The 20874-nt window shown below is 34.3% G+C and overlaps 2 protein-coding genes across 2 annotated transcripts; both read left to right on the top strand.

Annotated features, from left to right (window-relative positions):
- The first annotated feature begins 464 nt into the window (after nt 1-464).
- LOC142613333 (F-box protein At4g02760-like) lies at nt 465-11496 on the top strand. The gene is made up of 13 exons (XM_075785643.1): nt 465-952; nt 3733-3908; nt 5876-6070; nt 6155-6265; nt 6854-6939; nt 7031-7152; nt 9128-9192; nt 9488-9560; nt 9707-9769; nt 9877-9941; nt 10028-10102; nt 10198-10408; nt 10902-11496. The coding sequence occupies exons 1-13, from the start codon at nt 632-634 to the stop codon at nt 10947-10949; spliced, it is 1611 nt and encodes a 536-aa protein (XP_075641758.1). The 5' UTR covers nt 465-631; the 3' UTR covers nt 10950-11496.
- A 610-nt stretch (nt 11497-12106) lies between these two features.
- On the top strand, nt 12107-14186 carry LOC142613334 (COMPASS-like H3K4 histone methylase component WDR5B). The gene is made up of 2 exons (XM_075785644.1): nt 12107-12952; nt 13790-14186. Exons 1-2 carry the CDS (start codon nt 12293-12295, stop codon nt 14078-14080), a joined length of 951 nt encoding a protein of 316 aa, XP_075641759.1. The 5' UTR covers nt 12107-12292; the 3' UTR covers nt 14081-14186.
- The last annotated feature ends 6688 nt before the right edge of the window (nt 14187-20874 follow it).

Genomic DNA, 20874 nt, shown 5'->3' with positions numbered 1-20874 from the left:
TTTTCTTTTAATTTTCAAATTACTTTATCCACTTATCAATTAGATTTTCAAAATAAAAAATACAATTTTTTTTTTTACAAAATAGGACCACTAAAAAAAAAAAAACCATATTGCACGCGCTTTGCGTGTGTGATGAGCTAGTTAATATACAACAATGCTACAACTACATAACAAATTTCACAATTTTTTCACTTGTCAAAGTTGGTATATTATGGTTAGAGTAATATCATTTTCATTTATTAATAATAACACTTTTTGTTATAAATTTTTATTATACGTCAATTATTATCTCAGCAATTATGAAAAATACTAGTATATATAAATAAATAAAAATAGAATAAAGAGAAGAAAAACGAGTGGCGTCATATATATTCCAAAATTCCAACTTTTCATTTTCCCAAATATTAGAAAAAGAAAAAAGAAGACAAATTAGCTATGTTTCAATCACACTCACATTCACACCAGTAGATTCTCAAAAAAAAAAAAAAAAAAAAAAGGGGAAAAATCACACTCCTCTGTTTCTGTTTCAGTTTCAGTTTCAGTTTCAATCCCTCTCTCTGAGTCTGAGGCTGAGTCTGAGTGTGAGCTAGCCATATCCGCTTTGTGGCAGTAGTAGTAGCAGCTATTAGCTATGGGCACCCTTCTCCTCCACAACCCAATATCGATGGCGAAACGCCCTTGCCCTTCACAAATTCCACCGCCAGCGCCTCTCAACCAAATGGACGAGCTTCTAGAGACTTTCCTATCCTCTTCCTCCTCTCTCTCCATTGACCTCTCCTTCGACCGCCTCCTCGAGTCCCGAGCCTCCAGCGACTCCGACCAAGCTCATCTCATCGACACCGCCGCCGCCTTGGGCTCCGCTCTCCTCCACGCCGCTAAACGCTCCGCTCGCAAACGCGCCTCCTCTCACAACTCCCTCTGTTGGCCTCTCCCTCGCGAGCTCACCATCAACGTACGCACTCTCTCAATTTCGTGTCCAATCCAAATTTGTATTACGCTGCGTTTTGCTTTGATTTCTGCCAAATGTGTGGTTCGGATTATTAGATTGAATGATTTGCAATGCTCATTTTGGATTGAAATGATAATCAATTGACTGTGATTGTGATTCTAGGTTTAATTCAATCCTCACAGTGGTTCTTTCTGTAATTTTGGTCAATCTCATTTCTCTATTTGTTTTGATGGTGAAAATTTGTGGTTGAGATTCGTAGATTAGTTCATGCAATGTTGATTTTGAATATAAATAATGAGTTCTTTTGTGTCCAATTTGTTTCGTAACCAAAAACGCTTCGTATTGCTTTGATTTCTTCAAAATGTGTGGTTCAGATTCAGAGTATTAGATTGAATAATTGCAATGCTGATTTTGGATAGAAATGATCATCAATTGACTGTGATTGTGATTCTAGGCAATGGAACTTTCTGTAATTTCTCTCAATTTTGCATCCTAATTTGTTTTGAATTGTTGAAAATTTGTGGTTGAGATTTGTAGATGAATGCTTGCAATGTAGAATTTGGATTGGAATGACAACTTGAGTAATTTCTAACAGTGGTTCTCTCTTAAATTTCTCTCAAATTCATGTCCAATTTGTTTCATGACCGTACACTTCATTTGCTTTGATTTCTTCAAAACGTGTGGTTCAGATTTGCAGATTGTAATGCTGATTTTGGATAGAAATTATTATTAATTGAGTAGTTAGCGTGTGATTATGATTCTAAGTATAATTCCAGTCTTGCAGTGGCTCTTTCTGTGATTTTCTCAACTTTGTGTCCCGATTTGTTTTGATGTTGAAAATTTGTGGTTGAGATTCGTGTATGAATGCTTGCAATGTTGATTTTGGATAAAAATGATGAGTTCTTATGTTCTCTCTCTCTTGCATGGCTCGCTTTCCAATTTCTCTCAATTTTGTGTCCAATTTGTTTCATCACCAACACAATGCATTTTGCTTTGATTTCTTCAAAATGTGTGGTTCGGATTATTAGACTGGATGATTGCAATGTTGATTTTGAATAGAAATGATAGTTAATAGAAATGCTATCACCATACACTGATTTTCTTTAATTTCTTCAAAATGTGTGGTTCAGATTTGTAGATTGAATCATTGCAATGTCGATTTTTGATAGAAATGATCATAAATTGAATAATTTCTCGCAGTGGCTCTTTCTGTAATTTCTCTCAATTTCGTGTCCCAATTTGTTTTGATGATGAAAATTTGTGTTTGAGATTTGTAGATGAATTCTATAATGTTGATTTTGGATAGAAATGATCATGAATTGAGTTTTATATAAAGTTTTGATGTGATTTTGCTCTATTGCATATGTATAATGATATTAAGGGTTCCTTGGGATCTGCTTATTTTGCTAAGATTGAATTTGTTGAAAGTACTGTAGATAAAGGTAAAAGTTATCTAAAATAGTACAGTGAGACTGATGAATAGTACCAAAAAGTGTAGTGGGACCCATGAATAGTAGCAAAAATAAGCTGAATAGTAAAATAAGTTGGCAAAAATAATTTTTGCCAAACGGACACTAAGAATGAGAAAAATTATGTGTTAGGGCTTTGTGGAAAACTGGAAAGGAAATGTGTGGTTGGATTGGATGTTATGTTGTGTATGTGTGGCACTTTCTGAAATGTTCCTCAATTTTGTGGTCCAATCATTTCATTCTGTATTTTGCTTTGATTTCTCTCTAATTTACTTTAATGTTGAAATGTGGTTGAGATTTCTCGATGAATGCTTGTAATGTTGATTTTGGATAGAAAGATGATGATTTGGTTGGATTCATTGTTGATTGAGGGCAGAGTATGCCTTTGAGATTCTGGAATAGTTGTTTACATTACATTACATATATTTTTATGTCGCGATGATGGTGCTCTATTTTGGTTTTTTATAAGTAATGAAAAATATATTAAATATGCAAAAAGTGTGTCAGCTAAGTATACAGGAAGTACACATCAAGGACAAAGTACAATCATGTGCAAAAATTAAACATTACAAGAGTCCATTAAAGCATGAACTGAAAAAAAAAAAAAAAAAAGAAGATCAAAATCCTAACACCACAACCCAATCCAAAAGAGTTTTAAAGAAGAAAAGTTTAAGATCTGGAACTATTTTTTCAAAATCCTCAAAGCTCTGGTTATTTCTCTCCCGCCAAATGCACCGCATCAATGGGATAGCCATCCAAATAGCACCATTTCCATGACACAAACTTTCCTTGCCAACAAGCTAAAAGCTGAACCACCATCTTCAACATAACCCAATGAATACCAAATAAGGTGAACACCATAGACCACAAGTCAAAAGCAATAGAACAATGGGTAAGGTGGTGGTCTACTGATTCCCCATTCCTTTTACACATACAACACCAATCTAAAATCCAAATTTTCAGTTTGTGTATATTATCAATTGTCGAAATTTTCGCCAAAACTGCAGTCCAAACAAAAAAAAGCAACTCTAGGAGGGACCTTAGGCTTCCAAATAGTCTTCCAAGGGAAAGACTGGTCTATGCTTCCAGTCAAGACCTGGTAATATGAACGAACCTCAAAACCTCTTCTCTTGGCAGGCATCCAACCTTATCCTCCCCAACTCCTCTCAAAGAGACTCCATAAATACTATCCATAAAATTGGATAAAGACTCCAATTCCCAATCCTGATGGTGCTCTATTGCATTGCTTTAATGACTTTAAGAATGTAAAAGTTTTATCTTAGGACTTAGTGGAAAGGAAATGTGTGATTGTAGGTATTTTCAATGCTCGATACACAAAGCCTATGCTATGCGGCAGCAGCTTGTTCAATGTTCAATAAGTATGCGAGAGATCCTCCATGCTATGCTGATATTGACTTGACAACAATTGTCCCGAAAGTTAACAATGCAGTTGTGTCCACGATGATCCATCGAGCTGGAACATCACTTCAGTAAGAATATTCTTCAGCTAAGAAAATCCTTCATTATGCTGCTTTCTATATTTACTCCCACATGAATCTTGGATTGTATTTTGCTCGATTAACTTATTATGATAACTGTGGCTTAATGGTTGTGCAAACAAAACTCAAAATGATTAATTACTTAATAAATTTGAAAAGTATAATTAATTTAAATATGAAAGTCATCTAATTATTTAAAACATAAGCATAACATTTTATAGGTTCTATTATGCTTTACAAAATATTTGCAATCATAATAGTCATGTTCAAACTCAAGTATATGGTTCGGTCAAAGCATAGCCAATAGTAAACTATCCTTGATCATGTTTTTTAATATGTTTAGAATAAAAGAAGGGGGGGGGGGGGAGAGTGGGTGGAGAGAGAAGAAAAGAAGAAGAAGAAGGAAGGGTTTCTTTAGTATAGCATCCAATAGTGAGAAAGGCTTCATGGTTAAGGATTATTATAGTCTCTTACTGGGCTCTAACGACTATTCATTTCCTTGGAAAAGCATTTGGAAACAAAAGATTCCTTCTCGAGTAGCTTTCATTGTTTGGACTGCTGTTTTAGGGAAATGCTTAACGATTGACAATCTAAGGAAAAGGAAGGTTTGGATATTGGATTGGTGCTACATGTTCGGTCAAAGCATAGCCAATAGTAAACTATCCTTGATCATGTTTTTTAATATGTTTAGAATAAAAGAGGGGGGGGGGGGGAGAGTGGGTGGAGAGAGAAGAAAAGAAGAAGAAGAAGGAAGGGTTTCTTTAGTTTAGCATCCAATAGTGAGAAAGGCTTCATGGTTAAGGATTATTATAGTCTCTTACTGGGCTCTAACGACTATTCATTTCCTTGGAAAAGCATTTGGAAACAAAAGATTCCTTCTCGAGTAGCTTTCTTTGTTTGGACTGCTGTTTTAGGGAAATGCTTAACGATTGACAATCTAAGGAAAAGGAAGGTTTGGATATTGGATTGGTGCTACATGTGCAAGTGCAATGGTGAATCGGTTGATCATCTTTTTCTTCATTGTCCAGTTGCAATGGATCTGTGGGCTATGGTGCTCGGTTTGTTTGGAGTGAGCTGGGTTATGCCGCAATTGGTAATGGGGCTTCTAGTATGCTGGCAAGGTAGATTTGGTCGTCATTGAAATGGGCATATATGGTTGATGGTTCCCCATTGTTTATTGTGATGCCTTTGGAGGGAGAGAAATAGTCAATGCTTTGAAGATAAGGAGAGATTCATATCAGACTTGAAATTATTTTTCTTTAGAACTTTAATGGATTGGTTGGCTGCATTGCGGAACCAATCATTTTTATCTTTTTTTGATTTCTTAGATTCTTGTAATTTTTGTTCTTGATTGTTTCATCCCTTGTAGACTCCCTGTGTACTAGGGTGTTCTCCTTTTTTGACATCCATATACTTATTACTTATCAAAAAAAAATAATCGTGCTTGTATCATCAATGGTCGTGTTATTTACTTTATTATCCGATGGTTAGTTACTTAAAAAAAAAAACTTAGGCATGCCTTATAGCACCCAAAGGGCATGCTTGAGGTGCGCTTCATTGATTGCATTTAGCTTCAACCAAGCGAAGCGCTTAGGCCTTGAGACTCCAACTCCAAGCTTTGAGTTTTAAGCATAGTTAAGTGCACTTTTAAGAACATCATATCTAATTCAATACTTCTGTGTCGTTGTAATTTGGTTCTGTTGTGTTCATATATTAGGGACATAAGGTTTGATGATCATGCGAAACTCTGTTGCCCTACTTTGTCAATTTCTAAGGTTTTTATCGCAGATGCAGAGGCCCATAAGTTGTTATAGAAAGTTCTTTGTGCAACAAATGACAATGCAAGCTTTTTGAGCATTTGGCTGTTTGTCTAGTAAATGCTTTAATTGTGCATATATGATAGTCTCTTTTTCATAATTTCTATCTTTTTTCTGTGTCTCTCTTAAATGATTATTCAGGTCTCTTAAGCTTGGTATAGTTCCAGGCCCACTAGTATCACCTGGATCTTGTCAGCCGTTGGTTTATTCCATCAGAAATTCAGTTGATGTGTCTAAGTTTTCGTGGAATGATAAGAGATCAAGACAAGGGAAGGAGTCATCAATTCTTACTAGATCATGCTTAAGCCCTTTAGTTGGGGACAATGGTGCTCCAGGGTACTACTGAACCCGTTCACTTGAAAATTTGGCATTTATAAGTGACTTGTTTTGTTCATAAAATTTTATTTTTCATATTTTAAGGACTCTTTTGAGAAGGTTACACCTTTACAATATCGAAAGAATGGATAACACATCACTTTGTGGGGCATTGTCGGCTTGTCCATCACTCCTTGATCTGGAAATTGTTGGCCTGTAAGTTGGCTTGAACTGATTCATGCTTCTACTGATTCTTGCTTTTTTAAGAAATGTGAAATTTGTTGGTTTTAGATATCTACGAGCTGACTTTTTCTTCTCTGCATTCTTGTTGGTTTAAGCACACTATAAGAAAATATTTGAGCATCAGGTTATGGCTACTGGACAATAAATTGCATGCCCATGTTGTTAGTTGTTACAAGGTAGGAATCAGCACATGTGCGTGTATGCTGTTAGCCTTTTGCTTGTACATGAGTTGGTTGCTTTTGATGCTGAATATGTGCATTTTTGTGCTAATGTCATCTGAATTTTGTTAGATTATAGATTATGGTTTGTTGATTTTTTTGTACTGCTTGCTTTAGTGGATGTTCATTTTGAATTTGAGTAGATGGAGTGATTTTTTTATTGTTTAGTCATTTACTGAATGAAGAATACAACCTATCTTCTCTTCTCTAAACAAATGTTTCTCTATAAGTTTGGGCCTTCAATTTTGTAAGTTAGCACCACATTTTGTTCTTTATAAACTGCATATCCATTTCCTTTAGTACTTTCAATAACTTTTTTTCCCACTTATTTTGAATTGACTAGTCATGTTGAATTGAGGCAAACATTGATGTCCGTGAGTGCAAACTGTCACTTTATAGAACGACTGTTCTTTGAGTCTTCAAAAACAGGTGTAGTGTCTCCTTCATTAGGATGTGTTCTTATCATGCTATCCCAAAAAAAAAATATTCTGATTACCATGTGTTTCTTTTTAAACGTCAGGCAGGGATGACAGTTTGAAAACACCAACATGCACTGATCTGGTAGAAAATTGTCCTCATCTAACTTCGTTGGCACTTAGAGGGTTTAAGCTCCATGATAACAAAGTTCGTGTACTTGTTAAGGTATGCTCCTTGGCAATTTGAGAATCAATATTAGACATGTATTTGGTTTATGAAAATTTTCCATGTTAGTTTTTGTTATTAACAATAAATCTGTTTTGTAATTTTCCTTCACAACATATGACTTAATTGATGCTTGAGTTTAATGCCCTGAATCTTTTTTTTTTTTTTTGGTAAATTACACACACACACACCCAGGTGAGTCTTGAATCCACGACCCCACCCTCCACCTAGCACTCGCATGGGGAGGAGGTGCTAGTTGAGCTAGAGCTTATTGGCTTTATGCCCTGAATCTGTTATTGCCTTAGTATCTCATTCAATATGGGAACAAAGCAAGCTAATGCCTAAGTAATGAGTATTATAACTAGAAAGGACATGTAATCTAACTCCATTTTGTGGAAGGAATGCTTTGTGGATTTTCCTTAGTTTAAGGAGCATGCTTAATGAACTGTAGTCTTGTAGGATGTATGAATCCATAACAAAGAGTACCTTTGAGATTCTGACAAAAATATTAGACATTCATTATGTTTGAGAGTGCTTTGTTCTTAAACTCACCTGATAATTCATGGACAAGGAATCATACTACTACTACTACTTATATATGGTGCCCTTTTCAAGCTGGATTTACTAAAGTAGTCTTGCATTTCTGTCAAACACAGCTTTTGTAACTTTCCCCCATTAAATTATTTTATATTTATATTACCATATATTTCTCCTCTTTTTGAACTTGTGATATTATATAATAGCACCAAAAATGAAAAAAAAAATGGTGGAACCTTCTTATTAAATGGAAGTATAAATTTTCACTCTCTGAAGCCCATAAGGGAAGTGGATCCGTTTTTAACTGATAAAAAAAAAGATTTGTCTGTTTTTCATATTGGAAGGAATATGATGTGAATCTTAGATATGTGAAATTTTGGAATTCAGCTGGTCTTTTTTTTTTTTTTGTATAAGTAATTGCAATTTATTAAATATTAAAAAGTGTACACAGAGAGTATATAAGTCATAGAAAACAGCAATGCAAGGAAAAAAGAAAGAAAAACAAGAAACAAGCCGTAATTTTAACAGCACAAATGTAGAGTCTCTAGAAACTCCATCCAAGAATACGTTGAGAGAGTAAAGGACATCGATCCCCATTCGTAGAGTCTTCAAATATAAAAACTTCAGAACAGTGGACTCTTTATCCTTGAAAGTGTGGTGATTCCTTTCACCCCAAATGCACCACATCAAACACGCTGGGGCTGCCCCCCACACTGTCACACATCTACGAGGACCCATTATACCATTCCATGATTCAGCATGGAAAGAATGGAACTTGGCATAATCCAAGAAATCCCAGCTAGGCAGAAGAGAAAAGCCCACAGATCAGAATCAACTGGGCAATGCAACAAGTGACTTATAGTTTCACCACCTGATCTGCGCAAAGAACTCCAATCCGCTATAACAACTCTGTCACAGATTATCTGTTATCAGAATTTTACCTAGGGTTGCCTCCCACACAAATCAAGAAACTCTAGGTGGGAAAGATTTTTCCAAATGAACTTCAAAGGAACTTGGATGTATTAGTACCTCTAGTTCGAAGCACTCTATATAAACTTTTGATTTGAAATCCTTTCTTAGGAGAAGGGATCCAAACCAACTTGTCACTATCAGGAGGACTAACCTTTGCCGCATACAAATCATCCAATTTATCACTGTCAGGAGGAATTCAGTTGGTCTTATAAGCTTATTATTTTCAATCATACGTAACGAGGGAGAGATAGAATGGAGTTCTTCACGAAGTTCGAGACAAAGGAATAAAAAAAAATTTCTCTTTTTGAGAAATACTAGAGTTGATATATCATTTTCGAAGTTTGCATAGTGGGTAATTGTTGATTTTCTTGGAATTTCTTTGGCCCTTATATGAATCAAAACTTAGTTACAGAGAAATACTTTGAGTTGAACTGTGATAGTCCAATCTTTGTTGGTGCTCATGCAGGGATTTCGGAAACTAAGATATGTTGACTTTTCAACATCTTACTCTATCACTGGAGGCTTTTTAAGGTCAGTGAATCTTCATTGCACCAGAGAGAGTCATTCCATATTCTTGTATTTTGGAAAAGGATTCTTCCCATTTCAAATGGATTCAATTCATGGCTTGAATTAATTATTACAAATCTAAAGTTGTATCTAGAGCAACATCATTTAAAATGTTAAATGATGTGACTGTGTGTGCATTATTAGATATAAGAAATAAAATCTTAACCGTAAAATGCACTTTCAAGATCCTGTTCCTTGAATTTGAATCATCTCTTTTAGATGCATTATCTCATTAGATAAGTCATCTTTTTGGGCTTAGGAACCTTGGAAGCAGCATGGGTGGAAATCTACTTGAGGTCTTGATTTTAAGGGACTGCATGCATCTCAAAGAGGTACAATGATCTCCCTTTCCCTGTCAATGAGCTCCGGCTCACATGGTACCTCAGGCTGTGGATTCAAAGCCCACTGAGTGCGCATGTAACGGCCAATTAAAAGAAAAAAATGATCTCTCTTTTTAATGTTCAATTTTTGTGTGCAGGTTGAAGTTGCTCGGTTATTGACAGCTGTTATCGAAGGGGATTATAAGTGCCTTAAACATCTTGTGGGTGGATAGAAATTTTGATAATACAACTTTTTATGTAAATGTGATTTTGAAATTATGGCTTGATGTGTAGTTTCTCTTCTAATTCTTAATACTACTTCAAATAGGACATATCCAACAAGGAAGGTTTAGCTTCTGAGGATGACTGGTATGATAGATGCTACAAATCTAGGTAATGGTTCTCCCTTCTTGATTATCTCTTTCATGACTATATTGCCTTAATTTCTATTTAAACTAATTTTGGTTTATATTGTGCAGTGTCATTCCTATAAAGCAGGTTTTGGCAGAAAGGCCTGATGTCTGTTTGCTGGCTGAGTTTCCAACTGAAGGAAGGTTGGTTTAGTCTTCATTTATTATGGTTGATCCAATGGAATGGTGTCTTTGGAACAATGTATGATACTGTTCTGGGAACCTGGCTTGTTTTGCAGTTACATTGATATTGATCAAATGGCTGACATTGTGCAAGAGAGTGAGGTTGGTCTGCCATCACAGCTTAGTGGTCACATATCAGATGCTTCAATGTTTACAAGCTCGTCTGAGAGTAGCTACAACAGTGATCAAGGTAGTGGCAATGAGGATGGCCGTGATGCCAATTACATTATTTATGAGGAAAGCTCAGATGAAGTGGAAATTGATTTGGTAACACCTTCTCTCTCTCTCTCTCTCTCTTATGAAAATTATGGAATCTGACCATCTGGAAGGTTGATATTTCTGTATTGGAATACTTGAGTTTATGTTAGCTTCATAAATTGTATAGCAAGGTAACTTTTAAATTACACCTTAATGGCTTTTCCATGCTAATAATAGAAGACATGTAATTTACTGCAAGGTTTTTTGAGGATTGCAGATGTTGGGTAAATGCCATGTCAGTCTGACTTGTGGCTCACAATATAGCATTGTCTTGAAGCATGATTCTTGTATCTTCTTCACTGGTCCAGCAGTGCTTAAAATTTTCTAATCCCATTGAATGATTGATAATGTTTGTTAGTGGTTAACCCCTGTACTGCTGGCTTTGTGGGCTATGATTAAGTGTAACGTAGTTTGATAAATTAAAAATGTAGCTGTCTTTGCACACGCAGCATTTGTGAAAAATGTTGCTGTTTCTTACGCACTCTTCTGCTTTCTCTATCAGAATGGAGGCTTTTATGGAGCGCAGGCTGAAGTTTCATTGGCAAGTTAATTCATGGACCTTGTTGGCCATTTATCCCCGACTTTATTACAGCTAGTGGCCGGGGGCTTTTGAATTTGCAAAATATCCCAGTTTGGTTTATAAGTAGCGGCCTCCTGTCCAATTTAACAAGATGGAATGCCATCTTGAGGGCCTTTTACACCTGTTCTTCCCCCCCCCCTTCACTTATCAACCATTCCTGTTCTGTTAGTCTTGAGGGTAATGGTTGATGCTTTCACCTGTCTCTAAATCAATAAGTATCTACTATCAAGAGAACCGTACTCTTTTTTTTGGGGGGGGGGGGGGGGAGTGGGGGAGAGGGGGTGGCGTCCTTTTTAGTACCAATCTTTCATGATTGTAGCTATAATGCAAAGGTGAAATCTGTTGTATTTTTTTTCCTCTTATATTTTCCCTTGTAATTTTTACAGTCACATATGCTAAAACCAATTTGATCAGTCTTGCTGGATCCTGTAATTGTATCTCATCCCTGCCAGATGATATTGGCAAACTATACATCAAAGATAAGTTCATATGGTATGATAGAACTATTTTTTGGTTTGTAGAATTTTATAAAAAATCAGTAGCAACTGGTCAACAAAATGACTAGATCAACAATAGCTCTCATTTTATTGTAGATGAAATTTTCTCTCATGTTCCTTTTTTCTTATTTGATAAACTCATGTTCCTTGTTCTATGAACAGGCACCTAAAAAAAAAATAAAGTTAACTAAAATGAGTTAAAATGGAAAGAACCTTGTCTTGACGTCAAAATTGAATATTCCATGTAGAGCAACGGATATTAAGGAGGAAGAGGAAAACAAATTCACCTTGTTTTGCAGCAAAATGTTGTGACGAAATATGGGGCAACATGAATAAATTGGTGCAAAATGGTGAGGAGATCCCACCGGTTTTCTTCGCCAAAGTGTGAGCCTTTGGGCCTTTTTCTATCTCCAACTTTAAGTAAACGAGTATTTTATTTTTATTTTTATGGAACTAATAAAATGTAGTATTTATTTTGATTTTGTGTGATTTATAAGATTTTTTTAAAAATATAAATATATATTTATTTTATTAAGACCACTCCACTTTTTATATGCAATGGCCCATGTGTCTGTGAGGAGTCCTTTTTTATTTATTTATAGTTATATAGGAAAAGGTTTAAAAAGATAGAAGTTGGGAGAAAAAAGGTGACATTATTGTGAGTGATTAGGCTTAAGTTTAAGAAGTAGAAGTAGAAGTAGAAGTAGTCCGTGGGTGAGGGTGAAATAAATCCCAAAGGAAAGGAAAGGAAAGGAAAGGAAGGCAGAGGCAGGGATTGGGATTGGGATTGGGATTGGGATTGAGGTGATCAGCAGCATGTCAAGCAGTGGCACAACCCCAACAAACCAAACAACATACAAACCGTACCGGCACCTGAAAACCCTAACAGGGCACACACGCGCGGTGTCGTGCGTGAAATTCTCAAACGACGGAAACCTGTTAGCGTCAGCCTCCTTAGACAAAAGCGTGATAATCTGGTGGGCCCAAAGCCTGACGCTGGTCCACCGGCTGAGCGGGCACTCGGAGGGCATCTCGGACCTGGCCTGGTCCTCAGACTCCCACTACATCTGCTCCGCCTCGGACGACCGCACTCTCCGCATCTGGGACGCACGCGACTCCTCCCACGTGAAGACCCTGAAGGGCCACTCCAATTTGGTCTTCTGCGTGAACTTCAGCCCCCAATCGAATCTGATCGTGTCTGGGTCTTTCGACGAAACGGTGCGTGTTTGGGAGGTGAAGACTGGCAAGTGTTTGCATGCGATCAAGGCGCATTCTATGCCTGTTACGTCTGTGCATTTCAATCGAGATGGCTCCTTGATTGTATCGGCCAGTCACGATGGGAGCTGTAAGATTTGGGATTCGTCTAAGGGTACGCTTTTGAAAACGCTTATTGATGATAAGCTTCCTTCTGTTTCCTTTGCTAAGTTCTCTCCAAACGGCAAGTTCATCCTCCTTGCCACGCTAAACGACACCCTCGTAAGTTTCTTTTTCTATTTTTTACAACATGTAACTTCGGCTTTCCTTCTTCTTCTTTTTTCTCTTAATAAATAAATAAATAAATTGTGCGGTAAGCATTGCAGTTGATTAATTTTTTTTTGCATACACTTAAAACAGTGTAAATCTAAATCTAAATCTAAATCTAAATCTAAGGGGAAACCAATTTGTGGGTCTGGCTTTTTCTGGTTTTGGTTTGTGTAATGGGTAAATTCAAAAGAATTTGATTACCGGATTTCTGCTTCATTTTGTATTGTAAGCAATCCTGAAATTGCTTTATTATCCATTTTTAAGGTGAAAAGTTTGTTGTTTTTTTTGTGGTCATGGCATAGGGCACTGCAGTGGAATGGGTTTGCATTATTGGATTATATTATCTTAGGCACTTTTGTAATTGTTTTAGTAGCACGACCATGTAAATTTAAGAGAAATGGATCTGTTATGATTGGTAATTCAACCTTGGTGCCATCAAGTTAGTGTTGTGTTAGAAACATGAGGAGGACACTTTTATGTGTGGCTAAATGTATTAGACTTTTTTTATTTTTTATTTTATTGACTTCATAGCCGGTTTTGCAACATTAAGGATAAACGTAGGTAGTCATAAATCCAGTGTGTGCAGAGTATTCACTAGAACTAGATGTTTCTGATAGCTTGACCAAGTTCGTTTATCCTTTTGGTAATTTTGAAAAACTTGAGGAAAGAATGAAATTAGAATGTGCAGTCTGACTCTTAATGGACCGAGGATATAATAGTTTCTTGTTTTTACCATTTTCAAATACCCTTGTAATGTTCCTTTTTCTGTTTTTCCAATTCTTGGTGCAGAAGCTGTCAAACTACTCAACTGGAAAGTTTTTGAAGGTTTACACAGGGCATGTGAACAAAGTTTACTGCATAACATCCACCTTTTCTGTCACAAATGGGAAATACATTGTTAGTGGGTCGGAGGATAACTGTGTTTATTTGTGGGATCTTCAGCAGAAAACTATGATTCAAAAACTGGAGGGCCACTCTGATACTGTCATTTCTGTTACTTGTCACCCAGCTGAGAACAAAATTGCTTCTGCAGGCCTTGATCGTGATAGAACTATTAAGGTCTGGGTTCAAGATCCATGATTTGTTAAGAAAAGATATGATTGTTCAAGAAACTGTATGGGCATCTATGTATGTATTAACCCTTTTTTTTTTTAATTTGAATTAAATATAAAATGTATGGTTCTTTTAATAGATAACTTCTTTTTTTAGAGAGTTTTAACATATAGTATCTGCTCTTAATGATAGTTATTTATCATTAATCCAAGACACCAATCAGTTTTTGAAATAGGTGGGAATTAAACCTCAGATCTTTTATACAACTATCAAAGAATTTATCAATTGAACTAACTAGAACTCACGTTTCAATAGATAACTGAGTGCTTATGAATGCGATTTTGCTTTTTTTTTATTTTTATTTTTATGTATATGATCTTTAAGATTATTAAAAAAAAAAATGAAAGTTCTCTTTTTTAGTCATCTTGTTTGTGGTAATTCATAATGTTTTGGTAGTTTCTTCTAACTTAGCATTAACCCAAATTTTCTAAATAGAACAAGAAATACATTATACATTATTTATTGAGTAAATTACATATTACCCATCTGGGATTTCACTCAAATGTCTACTTACAGTTTAAAAGTTAACACTTTGCCCACTTATGGTAAGCTTCGTAAAGTTTCTATAATCCACCTCTGCTTTTTCTATAATAAACATATTTTGATTCAAAATTTTAATATAAAATAAATCAAAAAGTTAGGGTTTAAAATTATATGAACATTACACATGAAATTTCAAATAAGTATAGATTTAGACATATTTTAAACAAACAAAATGCAAGGTAAGCTCCAGTTGACCATTTGCAGGGCCCCCATCTACCACATGCAGCCCCCTTTTGACCAAATCCACACCGCCTAAGCTTTAACCCTCTCAATAAACATCCTCTTCCTTCAATGAATAGTATAGTGAAGTTGGAATTCTACCATATTTCTAACACTTATTCGCACATTTGATTGTGGGTATTATGGACATTGTATATAAGGGAGTTGCATGGTGGTACAGAGGAATAGGGTTGAGGACTTGATTAGTATCAAACCAAAAGAGAACACTTGGTTGCAAGTTTGCAACACTTAGCTCCATTGGTGGTGGCATCACCCTCTCTCTCATTCTCAATGGTTGGGCTTCTTCGTTTGAAATGGAATGGATAATGCTCTATTTGACTATGCCCAGGAGTATTGTTCACTGTAATGTACATTCATTTTTTTGTAAAATTTCATAACCCTAGCTTTTTGATCCATTTTATGTTAAAATTTTAAGTTAAAATGTGTTTTGTAACAAAAAAATCAGGGGTAGGCTACAGATACCTAACGAAGCTTACTATAGTGGACAATGTGTCAACTTTTAAACCAAAAGTAGGCAATTTAATTTTGGGTCAAATAACAAGTAGGTAATATGTAATTTACCCTTATTTATTTCTTAATTTCTTAAAATTGACTTATTTATAATACATAAATTGAGTTTCTATATTTAATCTAGATTTCAAATTAAATAGTATGAAGACTCGATCATCTCCTCTCTCTAGATGTAAAGAAAAATCTAAATGCAAAGAAAAAAAAGTTGTATACAAGTTGTATTTCCTTAAATGAAAAGGATAGGATTTTTTGAGTTAGGGTTTTATTTCTCCTTCATCTCTATTTCAACGTTTTCATTTGTAGATTAGATATAAACACAGCCTGCTAATAGGGGGTGTTTAGTAGAGTAGTTTGAGATGAGATTTTTATAGTTTTTTTAAATACATGTGGGTGAAAAAGTATGTAAAAATGTGTGTAATGTTGTTTAAAATGTAAAAACGTGAGTTTGAAATGCTAAACCAAATAGACCCTAAGAGTTTTGAATTTCCAATTGAAAGAATGGAGAATTTTATCGTTAAACTTAAATTAATGTTTTTTTAGTTTCCTCCAATATTTTGGTGGTATGTAAAAATAGAGATAAAAACTGTCATAGTTAAAGTTCATGTACAAATTTATATTGTTGAACATTTATAAAATTTAATCATAATTGTTGAGTGAGATTATAATGACAAAGCAAACAAAAATATAGAAATGGCTTTACATGCCATTTAAACTTAGAGAAATTTGTCAGGTAAAAGTTGTTGTGGTCTGTAGTGGTTAATTCGTGAATTTAATGGGGCAAACTAGAAATGCTCAGGTTGTGCAACGCGAATCAACAACTTTTTTAATTTTTTTTAAATATATATATTTATTAATAATCACTAAATTTATAAATAATTCTATAAACTCATTATTCATGACTTGACAAGAAATTGTAAAGCGTAAATTTATTGATATCCAATTTAGTGGAAATTTGTGCATTTATTTACTTCTAATGTTCATTTCTTGTACTTGCTTTGTTTATTTATTTATTTTTTTTCTACAGATATTAATTAGGGATAGTTGACCCCTTACAATTAGTAAATTAGTGCTATGAAGGACAAGTTACTTTAAGTACATTATATATGCACATCATGTTTTTATTTAAAATGCTAAGAGTCTTATCCCATTTATTGTGACAATCTCTTGCACATAATATGGGTGTTCGGTCTTTAACTGAAACAATGCAAATGATATTATAGAGTATATAAAATTAGTTCATATATAATGGAGTAAGAAAAATCTGTGATCCTGCATTACTAGAAAATTGAAAATCATGTAGAGTAAAATAAGAATCAAGTTTTGTGTAAAATTCAATTGTCTTAAAGTCTCAACTCTCTAACGAAATATTTACGGTTATGAATTTTTATTTTATAACTTAATTGACACTTTTATATATTTTCAAATGAGGCATTTATGATTTAAATATTCTTTCTCTCATTATTTTAACCATTCAATTATTTATAAAAAAGAGTTCAATCTCAAGGCATAGAAGTGAAGTTGATGAATTTTGAGCTAGATCCATCATCCCTCCATAGAGGCAAACTATGCACTCAATTCTCACACCATTTCCCTCTTTTTTTGTGTTTGTTTTTCAAAAACCAAAAAAAAAAAAAAATCACATCCTTTTCTTGTAAAAAAAAAAAAAAAAATCTCACGTCTTATTGCTTTCATCATCTCCATCAGTTATTTAATCTTTGCACCTTAAAATCCGTGGCATAACAAGCAGAAGTTCATGGGAATAGCTACATCGTTTTGCTTTTCTCCTCACGAAAACTACAGTCTTTCCCTAATTTAAGTTATTTTACTCCATTGTATCAAAAAAAAAAAGTTATTTTACTCCATTAATGATTTACCAAGTTGATTCTCCCAAAAAAAAAAACAAAAAGACCGAGTGAAAAATTTAAATAAAAAAACACTGGTGTGGTTGACAGTTGTTGTACAGGGCAATCTTAAAGACACATTTGTTCACTAAGGGTCCATTTGGATATAGTTAAAAACTGAAAACTGAAAAATATTGTAGCAAAATAATTTTTTAATGTGTAAAAAATACTGTTCACTGGCCTATAATCACTGTTCATGACCAATGAACAGTGAGAGTAGCGCGTCCAGCAAAAAAAAAAAATTTGGGGCTGAAACGCAGACGTTGGGCGTTTCAGCCCCATCCAAACGCTCTCTAAGTGTACGTTTGGGTGGGGCTGAAACGCCCAGCGTCTGCGTTTCAGCCATAGAAATTTTTTTTTTTTTTTTTTAGTGGACGCGCTATGGTCACTGTTCATTGGCCATGAACAATGATTTTAGGCCAATGAACAGTAGTTTTATGTGTGAACAGTGTTTTTTTACACATTAACAAATTATTTTGCTACAGTGTTTTTCAATTTCAGTTTTCAGCTGTATCCAAACGAACCCTAAGTATAAAAACTTGTGGAGTGTGGGAGGTAAGGGCCGGGGTTCAATTCTTCAAGAGGGAGTTTCACACATATGTACACTTAGATTAGATTATAGTAGAATTCTATCTTATATCAATATATATATATATATATATATATGACTTGTAATGAAAACAATATCCCTTTTACATGGATTTATCATTAACACTATTTTTTTTTTTATTAAGCTAAAATACAATGTTTGAATTGTAGTCTATGAACTGTTTTTGTTTATGAAGTTTAAAATAATCATTTTGAGTAATTAACAAATTAAAAATGATCTTTTATTCCATTAAAAAAATGTGTTTTTTTTTTTTTTTTTTGCTGAATAAATAAAACATGATCTTTTAGAAAACTTCAAAGAGCCCTCAATTTGTTGGGAACCGCATGCCCAACGAAACATCATTGTTATATGATGTGTTAGTTTTTAGTTTTATTAGTCATAATAAAAAAATAAATAAATAAACACTTCAAATAAATTTTAGGGTTTATATCACTCGTGGAGTGGACCAAAGTTTATGGACTAATAACCCATTTTACCATTTTGGCATCAATTATAATAGGGCTAATTACAACTTACTCACGTTTGGTTTGGCCAAATTTTAAGTTGTCTATCCGTGGTTTAAAATTTAGCATTTTACCCACCTGAGGTTAGCTCAGTTAGGGTTTCGTTACCCATTTCTGTTAAAAATTGAGCTAAATATGTATTTTTGCTCTTTTTTATGTCTCTCTCCTCTCTAAACATTAAAAAAAAAAAAAAAAGAATAAGAAAAAATAAGATAAAAAAGTAAGAGTTTTCAATAACCTGAAACCTTTATGACATGAGGTTAAAATTGAAGAAACAATTCTTCTTTGTTGATCTTTGAACTCTTCTACCAGCCTTACATCCCAACTCACGTTTTCTCTTCAAAGATGAAGGTTAAAAGTAAAACCTCCATATCTAATAAAGAAAAGTTTCTTTTGTTTTCAATTCTAATTTATGTGTTAAATCCTTGATATTTACTTCTTTACTTGTCATTAAGATCTGTCTCACCAAGATTTTCCATCATGCCATCAAAGGTGGAGAGAAGGTCTCCAAGAACTTCCATTTCATTTTCCAAGTTAGATTGTAACTATAAAAGAAAAGTAGAAGAATCATATTAGATGGTTATGAATAAAACTTCAATTATGAAATTAGTTAGTACTCAAGTCCACTCAAGTTGGAGGAAACACATAGTGCAACTTGAGGTCAAGCATAATTCTAAAGTACCGAGTTTTAACTAAATGCTGAAAGATAAAAGCTAGATCAATTCACCAAAAAAAAATAAAAATAAAAATAAAAGATATTGTCCAATAATGGTGATGGCGAGCCATAATAAAAGATATTGTGGTTGTTTGAGAGTCAAGTATCCCGCACCATGTGAGTAGTCTAGTTTAATATGGGGTTACCCTCCGTACAATCTTCCTGTTCAGCCTCAAAGTCTGGACTAGAACAAGTATTGATGTATCATCCAACTGAGCACTATGAATTAAAAAACCCTTACTTTTTGATGTTGTTTTTTTTTTTTTTTTCTTCTTCTTCTTCTTATTATTATTATTATTTTAAATGTTTTGGGAGGAGAGAGACATAAAAAAGAACAAAAATACATATTTAGCCCTATTTTTTTACAGAGGTGGGTAATATAATCCTAACTGAGCTAACCTCAGGTGGGTAAAGTGCTAAATTTCAAACTACGGGTATGCAACTTAAATTTCAGTCAAATCACAGGTGTGTAAGTTGTAATTAGCCTATTATAATATGTTCTCGTTAATTTTTTTTACTATATTTATAAATAAAGAAAACAATTTTTTTTTTTTTTTGGTTTTGAGAAAAAATAAATAATAAACTTTCAACCCAAGGAATATATTATGAATTTTTTTTATGAAAAAAGAAAAAAATTAATTTGTTTAACAAATATATATATATATATATATATAAATTGTATTAAAACTAGTTTAAAATGTTTTCTAATAAGTATTACTGTTTTTTTTTTAAAGGGATATTTATCCCACATTGATTGCATGTATTAAAATTTCAGTCATTATAATCCTAAGAGCATTTGCACGTAGCTAAATAGCTATATAGCTATTTTAGCTACACCAAAACACAAAAAAAAGGGTTACAGTAGTGGAGCTATATCTAAAAAAATTTACCTTCTTGCTACAGTACATATCTATAGATAGATGTGCACTGTAGCTCAAAGTTAAAAGAAAAAAATAATTTTTTCTTCTCCCTCTTATTAAAATATTATTTTTCCCTTTTTTTTTTTTCTTCTTTTCTTCTTAAAACTCTCAACTCTCTCTCTCTCTCTCTCTCAACTTTCAGACCTCTCACACCGCTGCCCCCTCGACCCATGCCACTGATACATGCCGCCACAAACCCAGCTCACCTGCCCAACTCCAACCCACCCCTTCCGCCGACCCAGCTCACCAACCCAAGCCCCAAGTCCCAAGCCGAAAGAGAGATGATCGTTGCCATGATCGTCCCTACGGTGCCATGATTGACGACGGTGGGAATTCTGGGTTCATGGGTTTTGGATTGTTGAATTTGTGGGTTTCTAATTTTTTTTTTTTTTTTTTTTTGGGTGTTTTTGGTTCTTCTTCACATGGTGTTTTTGGTGTTTGATTTTTTTTTGTGGGTTTGGTTGTGACCATGGATTGTGGTTGAAATGACGGTTTGTTGCTAGTGGAGTGGTGGTGGTGGTGGAGGTGGATGTGGCTGGCTGAAAGGTTTTTGTGGGTGGTTGTGAATTGTGTCACAGTGCCATTATCAGTTTGTAGTGTTTTTTTTAGTGGGATGTATTATTTTATTGTTGTAGATATATTATTTTATTGTGGTGTTTATATAATTTTATTATGTTGAAAGCTAAAATAGATCCACTGCTTCAACATATTTTGTAAAATGAGTAGGTAAAATAGATAAAGTAGCTTTTTATGGTACTAAATAGCTAAAAAAATAACTCTACTGCTGTGGATGCTCTAAGCTACTACCGCTCTGTTTGT

This window comes from Castanea sativa, chromosome 10 (genome assembly GCF_040712315.1).
Source record: "Castanea sativa cultivar Marrone di Chiusa Pesio chromosome 10, ASM4071231v1".
In the NCBI taxonomy this organism is placed as follows: Eukaryota; Viridiplantae; Streptophyta; class Magnoliopsida; order Fagales; family Fagaceae; genus Castanea; species Castanea sativa.
This window is presented reverse-complemented; position numbering and strand designations above follow the sequence as displayed.

Bases quoted from the DNA above. Each gene is read 5' to 3' on its own strand.
- LOC142613334 (XM_075785644.1), top strand. From the start codon at position 12,293: ATGTCAAGCAGTGGCACAACCCCAACAAACCAAACAACATACAAACCG. The intron at 12,953-13,789 runs GTAAGTTTCTTT...TTCTTGGTGCAG, and splicing joins CCACGCTAAACGACACCCTC to AAGCTGTCAAACTACTCAAC.
- LOC142613333 (XM_075785643.1), top strand. From the start codon at position 632: ATGGGCACCCTTCTCCTCCACAACCCAATATCGATGGCGAAACGCCCT. The intron at 6,071-6,154 runs GTACTACTGAAC...TCATATTTTAAG, and splicing joins GGGGACAATGGTGCTCCAGG to GACTCTTTTGAGAAGGTTAC. The intron at 9,193-9,487 runs GTCAGTGAATCT...TTTTGGGCTTAG, and splicing joins ATCACTGGAGGCTTTTTAAG to GAACCTTGGAAGCAGCATGG.